Genomic DNA, 15,680 nt, shown 5'->3' with positions numbered 1-15,680 from the left:
TTGTTATTGACTGAAAAATTTCACACAGATCTCAGTTTGCCGGTGAAATTTCAATATATTGGTAGTAAACTTGATGGTTTACTATGTTTTTGACCTAAAAAACTGAATAAAATAGGTTCCTGAAGTTAATTCCCGTAGTTTTCATGAAATTCACCATAAAACAGAAAAACTGAGAGAGGAAAAACATTTTTTTAGGTTTGAAGTATAATAACTTTATTATGTGACTAATACATGCATTTTATTATCAAAACATGTAGAAATTTTTTTTCTGAGAAAATTGATTTAATAAATTTTATAAAAAACAAAAGAGCAATCAGTAACAAACTTAAATAAAAATCTCATAAATTTGCAAAAATTAAAAACAGCTGTTTTTAGTACAATAAATTTTGATCTTTGGTAAATCACAAAATATTCACTATAGTTTATATTCTAACAATCTATTACACAACTGCTCAAAATGGAGTGTCATATAAGTAGGGTGTATGTATTATGTTTGTTCCACCATTGCAGCTCAACGGCAGAAACCATTTAGGTATATGACCGTGTATTGGAATCTTTAATCAGGAGTATAATAAGCTATATAAATATGTGTATTATGTTTAAATAAAGCTAAAAAATTTGAAGAAAAATTTATATTATATACAAAGTTGTCACAAACGCGCTCTAATTATACTATATTAAAAAGCAATATTTTTTTTTCTGGCAGTCATGTTTTTTTAATATTTATCTCTTGTTTAATAAAATCATAACTTTCCTTCATACGTATGATTTTGTAATTTATTTATTGCATTTTTTATGCACAGTTATTTTCATTTTAAATTTGTGACCACATATTTCTGTTCCCCTGTATAAAGTTCCTGTATACCGTATTATATTAATACATTACGTTCCAGCAGAGAGATTAACACTAAACCACATAATGTTTTAGATAGAACAATTTTTGCCATAATCAGGGGTTTCCTGCTAATATAGTGACCAGTTTAGCACATAATAGGGTCTAACAACAGACTAAATTGAGTGTTATTTAACATCCGATATAAACGTGACATTTTATTATAAATATTTTTTAATCAACAATAAAACTATTAACTTTAACAGCACACGTATTATAATGGAGATTTATTTATTTACATACATTAAACAAAACACAATAAATTGGTCAATGAAACGGCTAACTAACACCCTTACCGTTCAATTTCCTGTCGTTGTCCTAGATTAGTGACAGCCGCAATATACTTCATTATGATTTTAGATGCTTCGGTCTTCCCACTACCGGATTCACCGCTGATAACAATACACGTATCTCTACCATGTTGTTTCATCTCCCGATGGGCACAATCTGCGATCGCATATACATGAGGCGGATTTTCAAACATTTCTCTACCTGTATTAAAATATCAAACAATATAATTTAATTAGTATTGTAATTAACAATATAAAAGATATTTATGTACATTAAATTTTCACTTACCAACAATTTATTGGTAAGAGAAAACTTAATTTATGCAATTGTATTAATACCAACAGTACAAAATGCTTAGTAAATTAATTCTAAAAGATATTTATTTTAACACATATATATAAATCATTACTCGACTTACAAACATACAATGTACATATTTTACTTTCCTGGTATATAGCTCATCATGCAATAAGTAAAATATTGTAATCAGTCAAAAAATGGAGATTTTTGCTTTTCTCGACATTTTATGATCCAGGGACCCCCAAATAATGAAAAAAGTAAAAAAGTTAATGTCCATATGTATATATGTATGTTGGCGTTTTTGAAGCTTAATAATGTTTGGATAAACCAATGTTGATGAAATTTTGTATGGAGATTTGTATATGTGGGGTAATTTGTTGGTAGAAATTTGAGGTCAATATTTCCAACAGATAGGGTAGATAATTTCTTTGATGAGCTCATTCTCTCAAAATTTTATAAACATAGCCCCACTTTAAATTAATCTCAGTACATGCGTACATGCTTATCTTAACAATTTTTTTTATTAATTTTCCACCTTCCTCAAATACTGAAAAAGGACTTTTTATTATTACCTTTTTTTTTAATCAATTTTTTTTTGTCTTCCTAGACAGAGTAGTACTAACCAACCTTTCATGCGGAGATCCCGGGTTCAAATACCGGTCAGGCATGGCATTTTCACAAGCTACAAAATTGCCATTTCATCTCATCCTCTGAAGCAATAGTGGTCTCGAAGGCTAAAAAGAAAGTTATGTTGATATTCGTACGATTCGTCAGTATAAGGAATCAACCTTATTTAATGAAATATAATCTACGCTCGCTTCGCTAGCTAACCTCGTCTAATTAACGTCAATATACAAATTACATACAATTTATAAAGTAAACTAAATACAATAATTAACAGTACTTAAAAACGGCGAAAATCAAGTCTACATGCGGGGCCTAAGCTCTTTTGTATTACTTAGTTTTAACATTTCGTCTGTGATAATAGTTATAAGTAATTTTTTAGTATGTCAGCTGTGATAGTAATCCACTCACTGGTTTGGTCTAGTAGTGAACTCATCATCGCAAATCAACTGATTTCGAAGTCGAGAGTTCTAAGGTTCAAATCCTAGTAAAACCAGATATTTTTATACGGATTTGAATATTAGATCGTGGATACCGGTGTTCTTTGGTGGTTGGGTTTCAATTAACCGAACATCTCAGGAATGGTCGACCTGAGACTGTACAAGAATACACTTCATTTACATTCATACATATCATCTTCATTCATCCTCTGAAGTAATATCTTGCGGTGGTTCCAGGGGGCTACACAGAAAAAAAAAGAATCCAAATATTTTAATGTTGGGAATGCAGAACTCCTACAAAGGCAGTTACTTTTATACAGATTTGAATAATAGTCATGAATACCGGTGTTCTTTGTTGGTTAGCTTCAATTAACCACATATCTCAGGAATGGTCGACCTTAGACTGTATAAGAATATACTTCATTTACATTCAGACATATCATCCTCATTCATCCTCTGAAGTAATACTTTACAGTGGTTACAGAGGCTAAACAGAAAAAAATAATAATAAAGAAAAATAAACAATCAATTGTATTCATTCAACCCTTGGTGATTTCAATTGGAATTTTCCTGGCAGGTTTTATGGGTGGTTTGCCATTGCCTTCCCAATGTAGTTAATTAAAACCAACCACCAAGGAACACCAGTATCCACAGTCTAGTATCCAAAACCATATAAAAGCAACTGCCTTTACTTGAACCTTAGAACTCTTGACTTTAAAAATCAGCTGATTTTGCAGTGACGAGTTTAACCAGCAGACCAACCCGGGGGTTGAAAAAAAAAGAAAAAGAGAGAGGCACAGTAATAGTGCAAAAGACCCAAATAAAAATACTTAGGGGGCAACATTGGAGGTAGGGAAGTCAATCAAATTTTTAAAATATTGATTTTCATGATTTCTTAAAACTTTTTTTGATTTATTTAAACTTTTAATAGTAATATTACATACAATAAATCTCATCATAATTCACCCCAACTACAAAAAAGAAATCATAGGTAACTTTTTATTTGTTGAACATTTTCCGGTGGAATATTTTAGTTTATTCCACCTAACATAGTAAACGTAAACAAATCAAAAAATGTTCTTGGGAGGTGATTTTGGGGGTACAGGAGCTAAAAAAGCAAAAAGATATTGATTTTTTAATTTTTTAAACTTTTTTTCAAATATTATTATTTTTCCACTGTATAAAAATAAATATCATAATAATCATGGTGCAGCATTCAAATCTTGTTTGACCACACTTCAGGCTTTTTCTTTTTCATTGTCTACCTCAAATATCACATTACTTCCAAATAAAAATAATGTTTTTATGACCGTATGGATATGTTAATAATGAATGACACTAGTCCAGTCAAAATTATCTGTACATTTGAGGGACTTCAATATGCTTCATTTGAAATGTACATAGCAATCACTAAAACCATATACAGTTCGTATTTATTTTTTAAACTTTTTTGTAAGTGTCTTATTGAATTTGAAACAAAATTTCATATAAACATGTTGCATTAAAAGAATGTTCATTTTCTTTATACCAGAAAATTACTGCAAGAATAAAACATAAAATCTCTTATATGCTTGCAAAATGGAAATAAGACCACATAGAGTAATTTGGCAAACAAAATATAATCTTTAAATAATTTCATTAATAGAGTAGTGAATATTAATGCAATGGCAAGCTTTTCAGAAGTTTTACTTCTTGTAGGATTAATTTTACATGTGTTGAGTAAAGAAAAATAAATAATGGTAGGCAATGTGACATTAGTTGATTATAAAAACAGTTTAGACATCCCAAAAAAAATAATAGGCACACCAGATCGGTGCCTGGTATTCATTCATACGTCTTGCCACAGGTACGTTTCATTCAAGCCCAGTGGAAAGTCTGCCAGTGAAAAATCAATTATTTGACCTTTGCAGATGATCTGGAAATTTTGTCTAAAGGTATTAAAATTGCAGAAATTCAAATTAATCTTCTAAAACTGTTAGCTGAAAAAACAAGTTTACAAATTTCTTTTCAATAAACTGAATTTATGGCAGATATTAAAAATACTCCAAAACTTTAAAAACGAATATGGAAAATTAATAAAGTGATTAAATTTAAATATCTAGGTGAAATAATTAAACCCAACACTTTAGATTAAAAAAAAAATAATAAAGTTAAGCTAATAAAATGGATCTTGTGCATCACTTAACAAAGCATTTATACAATAAAAAATCAATTTCCAGAAAAATCAATATTAGGCATTATAACATAGTTATCAATCCTGAATGTTTATATGCCTCAGAGTGTACAACTAAGACAGGCAAAATTGAAGAGTTAAAGACTAAAGAGAGAAAAATATGAGTATTAAGAAAAATATTACGGCCAGTTAATACCATGGAGAATAAAATGGAGGATTAATGAAGAGCTTTATGAACTTAATGGCAGACTTTCATATGTTATAAGGAAAAGAAGACTGATATTATTTTGACCTCTTTTCAGAATGGAAGAAACAAAAAAGCTGATAACGCAGTTGTAGGACTTTCCTGCACACAGCTTTTTTTCTGATGCATAGCTTACACACACATACATGCACAACTTAATTTAAAACATTTACAATTTTCTTTAAATATAATATTTTTAGTACAGCTCTACATCAGTGCTACACTAGCCCTCCTTGTGGTGACAGAGGATACTACTTATGCAGTATACCCACTTAAACACTAATTTAGAGCTTTTTTGGGGGTAGGGGTGCGATTTTAACAAGGTTTCTTTTTTCAAATATTATTATTTTTTAATTCTATTAACAAATGTGCTAAGATAAGTAAGACTTTAATTAGGCGAAATCTCAAGATACTGTGGGTGCCCTTGCTCTATAGTCTCACCCTCTTGACCTTTTAAGTTGAAAAGTTAATGGCATCAATGACCATATACGGAAGTAATATGACCAAGTTTTGTCAAAATTGGTCCAGTAGTTCTGGAGATATAAGGTGTGAGACACCGAACACACACACACGTACATACTAACATCTGGAAAATTTTGTCTGGTTTTTTGGGTTCCTTAGGTGTCAAAAAACATCAAGAGCCAGTGAAAACTGCATATGCCTAAAATGGATCAATTACAATGCTTTCCCTTCTACAGCTATAGCGCTATCTAGACAGGAAAGTAAAAAGACTGACTAAAAGAATCTAAAATTTCATCTATTAACAAAAAACTAAAAACACCTGGTTTAATGAAGTTTTCAAGGATATGAGAGAACTAAATATCACGGAAGAAATAATCTTAAATAGAAATACACTTAGAAGAATTATTTTACAAAACAGGGGTTTCTAAGAATAATTGAAAAATAAATATGACTACAGGTGGAGTAAAGAGAGAAAGTGTCCTAAGGTCCAGAGTCCTAAGGTGGCCAATTCGAGTGATAGCATCTGGCCTTTCATCTGGAGATCCTGGGTTCAATTCCTGGTCAGGCATGGGATTTTCACACACTACAAAATTGCTGTTTCATCTCATCTCATCCTCTGAAGCAATACCTAACGGTGGTCCAGGGGGGTCATAATGTGGCCAATTCGAGAACAGAAGAAGAAAAAACGTTATAAAAATTGTTTGATAAGACATTATTATCTTCATTTAAAATTGAAACAACAATTTTCATTACAATATTAATTGTTTTTTCATTTTTAATTTATAAAAATTATAAACCATTTATTGAATGTAGAATGTTTTTTTTTTTTTTTTTTTTAATATATAATAAAATAAAAACATTCTTTCTTACAAAGGAAAAGAAGACAGACTTAAATAATTTAGAAGAAAAAAAGAAACAAAGATAAAAAGAATTAAATTAAAGAAAGAGAGTGTAACAAATCAATTTAACAAAATAGATTATCATTAAACTACCCACAGCCGAATCTAATTTATAATAAAAATTCTTTACATGTACAGTTTCATTTCTCCTTTATTTAATTTTTTTTTTAAGAACCATTCAGAACTAAAAGGAAAGAAATAATAATCAATAAATTACAAAAACCTCATTTTTTTATATCTTTTATAACAACTGAATTACAGACACACTGACTGAATAAGTTACCATTGATCTTTATTAAGAAGAGAAATGAAAAATCTGAACCCTGAAGATATAAGAAGTGGAAACATCAAAGTTCAATGAATGAGATTCTACAAGAATAAAAAAAATTCCTAAATTTAAACAAATTTCTATAAATAAAAAATTACATTATCTCCCAATCAATGATTAAGAAAAAGGTATGTATTTTTTAACTATAGTATAATTAAAAAAATTACAAAAATCTTTAGTGAAAAGTACATCAGCGCAATTTAAAATCCCTTCTAAAACAAATTTTTTTTAGTTTTTAAAAAGTGCTTTTCTTATAAAAAAAAAACAATTCATAGCAAAAAGAGGGTAGAATGACGGAACTACTAGTGACACTTGGTAGCAGTAGCGCCGGAGTTTACTCTAAGAAATTCCAGGTACTGGAGTTGGTGCGAACGATAGCATCAAACTAAGACAGTGAAATTCGAGCTATCATACTGGCCTTAAAAATAGCTAAGGTTTCCATCTGGAAATAGAGCAGTCATGTTTGTTGATTCACAAGCAGCAGTGTGGGCATTGACTTCCTTAGAGGTAAGTCTGTCAACATCTGACGAGGAAGAGAAATGATGGCAGAACTGCTACAATGGATTCCCAGTCATTGTGGTGTCTAGGAGTAATGAGAGGGTGGATAGACTGGCGAAATAAGGTAATCTTTATTGGGCTGCTCGATGTAGAATGATGTTAAATCAATAAATATAAAAGGTGTTGTGAAAAAAAGCTTTAAAAGCTTATAAAAATTTATTTAGATAACTTACAGATTCAGTTGAGGTCTCATTTCATAATAAAGCACATCAAGTTTTGACTCGTGTAGTCCATTAAAATCAAATTTGGCCACCAGTGTTGTTAAAAATCAATACATTTACTGGGGCAGAACGAGCTTGCTGTATGTTTTGGTTTCATGATTTGCAATCAGCAACTGTAGTTCAATGTAATTTTTATACAGAGTACAGCCTACAAATTACAGCATACAATTGTACAATAAATTGTACAGCATACAATACAATTGTACAGCATATAAATTGTAATTGTACAGCATACAATTTACTCTTGGCACCAAACCTTCATTGAGACAGATTGTTCTGTTATACATACAAAATCACCAGGACGATCGTGCATCCCTAAAGCTGCTGTGGAACAACTCAGAGAAAGTTTTGCATGTAATCCAAAGAAATCAACTTGATGTGCATCACGTAAGATTGGCATTCCTCAGACGACTGTCGGTGTGTATTACATAAACGATTGCACTTAAAAGCCATACAAACCAACCATGGTTCAACACAGTACGGCTGATGACAAAGTTACTTGGCTGCAGTTTTGTGTGGATAGAATTGCAGACAACGAATCATTTCTAGATAATGCAATTTTCAGTGATGAGTAATCACTTCACATCAGTGACAAGATGAACACCCATAGCTGCCAAATATGAGGTAGTGAAAATCTCTCATGAAAATTTATAGCACATTCATGATAGCCCTAAGGTTAGTGTTTTTTTGTGTACTAAGCAAACAAAGACTGGCCCATTCCATTTCTAGGAGGTAATCGTCAATGTTATCGTTTATCTTCAAAGTGCTTCAAAATTTTCTAATTTGTCAGTTAAACGATGATGGCCAAGATGGATGCTATTATTACCAGCAAGAAAGGATGCCACCTCACTACCACCTAGAAGTCTGAGATTTTCTTAATACCAGATTCCCAGGTCGGTGGATTGGTCGTGAAGATCCAATTGCATGGTACCTCGCTGCCCACTGGTTCCCAGCTTTGACTCAGATAGATTTTTTCTTGAGGGGTTTCATTAAAGATTGGGTTTATATACCGCCTTTGCCTGCTGATTTTGTTGAGATAAGACTTTGAATTAATGCTGCAGGTGCGAAGATAAGGCCCAACTTGCTGACTACAGACAGCAATGAAATCAACTTCAGGTAGGATGTATGTCACATTACAAATGGAATTCATATCGAAACAAAGTGAATGTTGGGTGACAAACTAGATATATTTTTCTATAAAATTAGACTTGAACCGAATCTTGTAGTCTGAAGTCCTTTTTAAATCACCCAGTTATCTTTTATTGGTGATTAAGCAAATAAAATTTTATAATTTGGCAAATATTAAGCTATTTTAAATTTGGCAAATATTTACAGTACTGACTCGTGTAATTAAAAATTTAATACATTTTTTTTATTATAGATCTACCTGCAAAAACATATACTACAAAAAAAATTATCATTACAATATGAATATCTTCATTAAATTTTTATTCCTTAAATTCATTAATTTATAAAATGTCATCATATAAAAAGGCAGTGGTATTTAAAATACAATAAAATATTCAACAACAAAATCACATATGAGGTGTGATAAAAAAAAAAAATTAAGATTTTTTATTATATGCTACATCTTTTTGACCTAGTTCATATTTTTCCCAAATGACAGCAGCAGTGTTTTAACATATATCAATTTTTTCAGGGTTTCCACCGAATTTTAAGATTAATTTTTCCTGATCAATTTAATAAAAATTTCCTGACTTTCATAATGTTATGGTATTCCCATTTACTCCCCAAAATGTAGACATTTTATTTTGTGAACTCACTCACAGATGTATCATTACCACCGTACTCACAACTGTTGAACAATGTTTTAGTCTGCTGAGCTGAAGTACCAGTGGAAGATAAAAAAATCTTCAGTGAAGACTCATCATTACCTTAATTATTTCATTATGCCGCTTTCCTTTACATCACGAGATCAGTGTCTTTTGGACCATACTGCCAAGTCCAAAATGTTTTTAATACACATCACAGAAAGCATAATACACATCTCTACCTCTTAACCGACAGAATTCTGGGTGAAAGTTTATATCTAACCAGTTGGCATTAAACAGTCTTTTTAGATGCCATTTAAAAGTAATTAATTACTTAAAATACAAATAAAATAAATGGTGGTTTGAGATAAATTCCAAATAAACAGTTAACAACCTTTAAATTTTTCAATGGTAACCTTTTGTTAAAATTTCACCAGTAAAAAAATTAATTGTAATTTGTAATATTCCTCATTTAATATAAAAGAATAATTAGGGAATACAAGTAAGAACAGGACATGTTAATTAATGGCTTCTTGATGTACATAGTTTCAATGTACTGGGAAATGGGGTTGCCACTTCCCGATGATAGGAAAATATATCAAATATATTTTGGCATAACTTAAAAAATATTTTAATAATAACATAATCTTAATCCCGTAACAAAAATGCAATTCTCTGAATTTTTTTTGAATTTTTTCTGACTATTTTTTTATTTTCCTTTTTAGCCTCCGGTAACTACAGTTTAGATAATTCTTCAGAGGATGATATATATGAGTGTAGTCTTGAACAGTCTCAGTTCGACCATTCCTGAGATGTGTGGTTAATTGAAACCCAACCACCAAAGAACACCGGTATCCACGATCTAGTATTCAAATCCGTGTAAAAATAACTGGCTTTACTAGGACTTGAACGTTGGAACTCTCAACTTCCAAATCAGCTGAATTGGGAAGACGCGTTCACCACTAGACCAACCTGGTGGGTTGACTTTTCCTGACTGTTTTTTTTTTCCTGTTTAGCCTCCAGTAACTACCGTTTAGATAATTCTTCAGAGGATGATATGTGTGAGTATAAATGAAGTGTAGTCTTGTATCTCAGTTCGACCATTCCTGAGATAGACGTGTGGTTAATTGAAACCCAACCACCAAAGAACACCGGTATCCACGATCTAGTATTCAAATCCATGTAAAAATAACTGGGTTTACTAGGACTTGAATGCTGGAACTCTTGACTTCCAAATCAGCTGAAGATTTGGGAAGACGCGTTCACCACTAGACCAACCTGGTGGGTTGACTTTTCCTGACTAAGTTTACATTTCCTTACTTTTACTGACTTTTCCCACCATTGTAAACCATGTTTTTAGTCGATGTGTAGTTCAAATTTCACAGTCAAATAATAAGGATATAATTTATTATAAATAGTAGTTTATTTTATTTGAAAATGATGGAATGAAGGGCTTGCAATAAATTTTATTAAAGTTGGGATTTTTGGGAAAATGGGAAATGGTGAAAATGTTAGAAAAAGCTTTTAGCGAGGAAAATGCTTTTTATAAATTTTCCAGAGCCTAATCAAGAATCAAATTTGGGACCTTTAGTATAACAAGCTAAACAGTGATTATGTAACAAGCTATTATAGTATGATATAATAAGCTTGGTGATTGTGTCACCAAGATAAACAGTGATATATATTTTATTACATTTCAATTCAGTTTTTTGATACAAAGTATCAAGGTTAATTTTATTAAACAAGTTTTTTTTTTAAAGAAAATTTTGTTAAAATCTAAACTATATGTATTTGCTTTGTAATATCTTGGTTTGATTTACCTAATTTAAAATTTTTTATTATTAATATATACATAAACTTTATGAATCATTTTATATCTGTTTAGTGTATCCAAGGATGGTTTGGTGATCTATGAATGACATCATTGTTACCATTATCAACATAAAATAGTTATTTTCTGTATACGTCAGTGCCAACTATTTATTGAGATTTTTATGACTGAGCATCATAAATCTTTACAACTAAACAAATACCAAAATGATTTTTGCTATTTATATAAATATATATATATATATATATATACTGAAATTGTCCTCTACATACTCTCATTTCTCCCTCCTCACTCGTGAACCGCCCCCTTCTCTCACAATCTTTGTGAGAGATACACAATCTTTGCAAACCGAGCAACTACTACTTACCTATCTCTGAATCATATTCTCAATATATATATATATTCAAACGACTCGTAAATTATTTATTATTGGTAAAATAAACTGCTTTTTAATAAAACTTTAACGAGAAAAGAAAATTTGTTGTATTTAATTTACGGTATCTAGCATTAAAAAAGGTAATGAATAATATAAAATAATTATTTTAATGCAACAAATTTCTATTTAAAAAAATGCTTTTTCAATTCTTCCTTAAATTTCAATCTTTAAAATTAATTTAATTTTTATATTTCATTTTTTTGAAATACACAAAATAACAATCAACAATTTATAATATTATTTCATACGAGTATAACCAAAAATAATATTTAACTTTGTGTTAACTTCAAACATTGAAAATTTAAATGAATATTTTTTATATAAAATTTTAAAGTCTGTTTTCCTTCTGTTAAGTTTATTTATAATAATTCTATCTAAAAGTGATAAGCTCTACAGAAAACACAAGATAAAAAAAAAATTGATAAAAAGCAAGGCAAGAAAACGCTGCCTGGATGCGAAAAAGAAATATAAAAAATTATTAGTTAACATTCTCTGCAAAAAGAAAATCTATATTATTTTTTTATCTTAAATTAAAAACATGCATGTTCATTTATAATTACAAAAATAATGGTAAATAATTTTTTGAAATGAATTATCAAATCCACTTTTAAAACTACATTTTTCAATTTAAATATGCATTAATAAAAATTTTATTTTAAATTAAATCTCCATTTTTCAAACCAATTTTATAAAAGGTTTTGAAAAATATTTCAACATTTCCAATGAAACTTGAGATGCTACCATTCTGCCACAGACATCTGAAGATATTTTTATTAGTCTTTAAAAAAAGTATCACTGTAGCGATAATTTTTACTCCTTTCAAATTCTTGCTTCTGTTTTTATAAAATTATTTATAGCCAACGTGATACGAGGGTTTTTTTTTCAAGGTCCGATCAGTCACGAAATTAAAATCGCAGTGAAAATAAAAAATTTTTTATTTGTAACAAGTACTTAGATAGTTACGCTATTTCTCTACATAGTCGCCACTCCGATTTAAGACATTTGTCGTAGCGTGGTACCAACTTTCCAATACCCTTGTCATAGAATGAAGACGCCTGTGTTTTCAGCCATGTTCCTACGCTGGTCTGAGCTCGTTGTCTGTGCCAAAATGTTGTCCTCATAGCCAGCATTTCATGTGAGCAAAAAGGTGAAAATCGGATGGAGCCAAGTCCGGGCTGTATGGTGCGTGATCAAACACTTCCTAATGAAAGCGCTGCAGGAGCTTCTTTGTTACAGCTGCAGTGTGCAGCCGAGCATTGTCATGGAGAAAGACAATGCCTGATGACAACATTCCTCTCCTCTTATTCTGAATTGTCCTTCGCAGATGTTGAAGAGTCACACAGTATGAGGCTGCAGTGATGGTCGTGCCACATTCCATGAATTCCACCAAGAGAACTCCATTCCGGTCCCAGAACACAGTAGCCATACACTTTCTGTTGAAGGTTCACTTGAATTTCTTTGGTTTACTGGGAGAATGAGAATGCATCCACTGTTTGGATTGTTCTTTTGTTTCTTCAGTTTTGAAATGGACCTGTGTCTCGTCCCCTGTAACAATTTTGTTCAAAAAATCTTCTCCTTTATTGTGGTAGCGCTGGAGAAACGTTAGGGAGGCGTCCATTCTCATTGTTTTGTGATGATCGGACAGCATCTTGGGAACCCATATCACACACAGTTAGCGATACTGAAGTCTCTCACTCACAATGGAGTGGAGAGCTGACCTTGAAATTTCAGGAAACGAATCACTCAATACAGAAATTGTGAACCAACAATTTTCTCGAATTGCCTCATCCAGTCACTCAACAAGATCATCGGTTGACACTCGCTTCCTTCCCTGACCACTTGCATGTTGAACTTCTGTATATCCTGCTTTAAAGTTCCTGCACCATTGTCGCACTTTGCTGTCACTCATTGAAGTTTCACCATACACATTACTTATTCGTCAATGAATTTCAGCCGCATTACACCCCTCAGCCTGAAGAAATCGAATTACCGCACGCACTTCACACTTGGCGGGAGATGTTATTGTTGTAGACATGTTTACGTGCTAGCTGCGTGTTCAGAACTAAATGAAGTGACGCGGCTTGATTGAAGGCCATACTAAAGACGCTGTGCAACACATATGCGCAAATGTTCATCCGATTTTTGTACGGGTTTTTATTTCGCGACCGATGGGACCTTGAAAAAATTAACCCTCATATAATTTTCTACTCGCAGCTATTAAATTTTCTTTCCAACTGGAAATCACATATTTAAAAATCTTTTTTTCTTTAACATCATCTTTTTTGTATTTTTTAAAGAGATAATTGTTTCCTTTTTTTCTACCATTATCCTGATGTAACCTGCTGGTTTATTCAACAGAAGTAAACAATTAAAAAAAAAAAAAAAAATAGCATATAAAGAAAAGTTCACTAAGAAGATCAGACAATAAAATATTTAAAAAAAATGTAATTCCAACTGCAAAACTGAGTGTAAGCACTATATGATTTGTATAAAATAGAATCAAAGTTGAAATGATTAGATCAAAGTTCTGGAATGATGGGGCAGCAAGTTTTTGTTTCATGAAAAATAATAAAAATTTATTATGCTATTGAAAAAACATACATAGAGTGATAAATATTCTTTTTCTTAGTTCAATTTATTACTTATTTTAATAGATTATAGAGGTCATTAGGTGTAGATCAAGCAGATATAAATTGGAGATCTACAGCATAAACAGTTTTCTTGTGTTAAAAAAAAACTAATATAAAATAATTATCATTTAAAAATTAACGAAGAAATGATGACAAATAGATTTTACCAGGAAATTAAATGCCAGAAACGTCCTGTGGTTTAAACTGCAAGGAAGTAATCATTATCATGTATATTAATATTATGTAATAAAATATGTTTTAGTAAAGGCTACAGTATATATATATATATATATATATATATATATATATATACAGAATAAATATTAAGCCACATAATTCATTATTATTTCTAAGAAATTAATAGGATTAATTTAGCATTATTATTATTACATTATATTTTAAGCACGTACGAAATAAAATAATTATAAAAAATTAGAATTATATCAAATACAATCATGTATTATTTATTCTACTTAACTGTACATAACCTTTAGATACACACATTAAGTGCCATAAATGTAATGGTTTTAAGTGACTCAAGATGAAACACACATCAACTACTTCTAATTCCATAGCAATCATAAAAAACAACAACACCCCCCACACCAGGCTTACTACAAAAAGTATGGAATGAAGTGGTACAATGTCAGAATTATACAGAGTCTTCGTAAAAGAATGGTGGGGTTTTGAATATGGATTAAATGAAAACAATTTTTTTAAATAATAATAAATTTCAGTATGTGCATCATCAGTCGCTCGGCAAATGTCCAATCGATATTCACTTTCTGCCCAAACCCGAATTAATATATCTTCTGTTACACTTGCAATCATTTAATCCTTTCCTTTTAATGACGTAGGTTACATATTTTTTTGCAAATAAACGATATTTTTATATACCTCTACAAGAAAAAAATCGCAAGGTGTCATGTCTGGACTCCTTGGAGGCCAAAGTATAGGTCCTTGCTGACCTACCCATCGATATCCAAATAAAGGATAAATAAAAAAGAGTGAGAAAAAAAGGGGATGATCAACCCAGTGCACTGATACGTTGATCAGTGTAGATCAAAGTAATAAACTTTCTTGCCCACAACCCTCTTGGGATAATAAGGTCAATTTCAATTTTCTCATTACCAGTTTTGAACTATATCAAACCTACAATCAAAAGAAGATTTATAACTTACTAAAGAAAACTTACTAAGAAAATATATTAAAAAAATGGTACTAAGATATATATACCTTGGTACACCATGGTACCATCATGATAATTATTATCATATTATATGATACATCAGACATCAATCATCGAGTACAAAAACTGAAAAATATCTATAAAAAAATAATAATAATGGTATTAAACCTGCAAATCACGGTAGATATAGTTCGACTAGAATAGCAATCATTAATTAATGTAAAATGAATACCAGGATTTAATTTTCTGTTAATTATTTTGGTTGCAAAAAAAAGTTAGAACAACCCAGTGTAATGTGGACCCACACTTTTAAAAAATTAGGGAAGAAAATTTAATTCCAAATTATGAAAGAACATCAAACTGTAATTAATTACAAAAATTTTGTCTATG

At 30.7% G+C, this 15,680-nt stretch overlaps 1 protein-coding gene across 2 annotated transcripts in view; it reads right to left on the bottom strand.

Annotated features, from left to right (window-relative positions):
* Positions 1-15,680, bottom strand: part of Myo31DF (Unconventional myosin ID) — a 96,026-nt gene that overhangs the window by 53,749 nt on the left and 26,597 nt on the right. For both annotated transcript variants that reach the window (XR_012758718.1, XM_075381395.1), the window contains exon 3: positions 1,189-1,384. Coding sequence is in view for 1 of the 2 variants with exons in the window: in XM_075381395.1 (XP_075237510.1) it covers positions 1,189-1,384 (196 nt within the window). In the remaining variant the exon portion in view is untranslated. The remainder of the gene's footprint in view (positions 1-1,188; positions 1,385-15,680) is intronic.

This window comes from Lycorma delicatula, chromosome 13 (genome assembly GCF_047948215.1).
Source record: "Lycorma delicatula isolate Av1 chromosome 13, ASM4794821v1, whole genome shotgun sequence".
NCBI classification, from domain to species: domain Eukaryota; kingdom Metazoa; phylum Arthropoda; class Insecta; order Hemiptera; family Fulgoridae; genus Lycorma; species Lycorma delicatula.
Note: the sequence above shows the minus strand (reverse complement) of the source record. Positions and strands in the feature narration are given on the sequence as shown.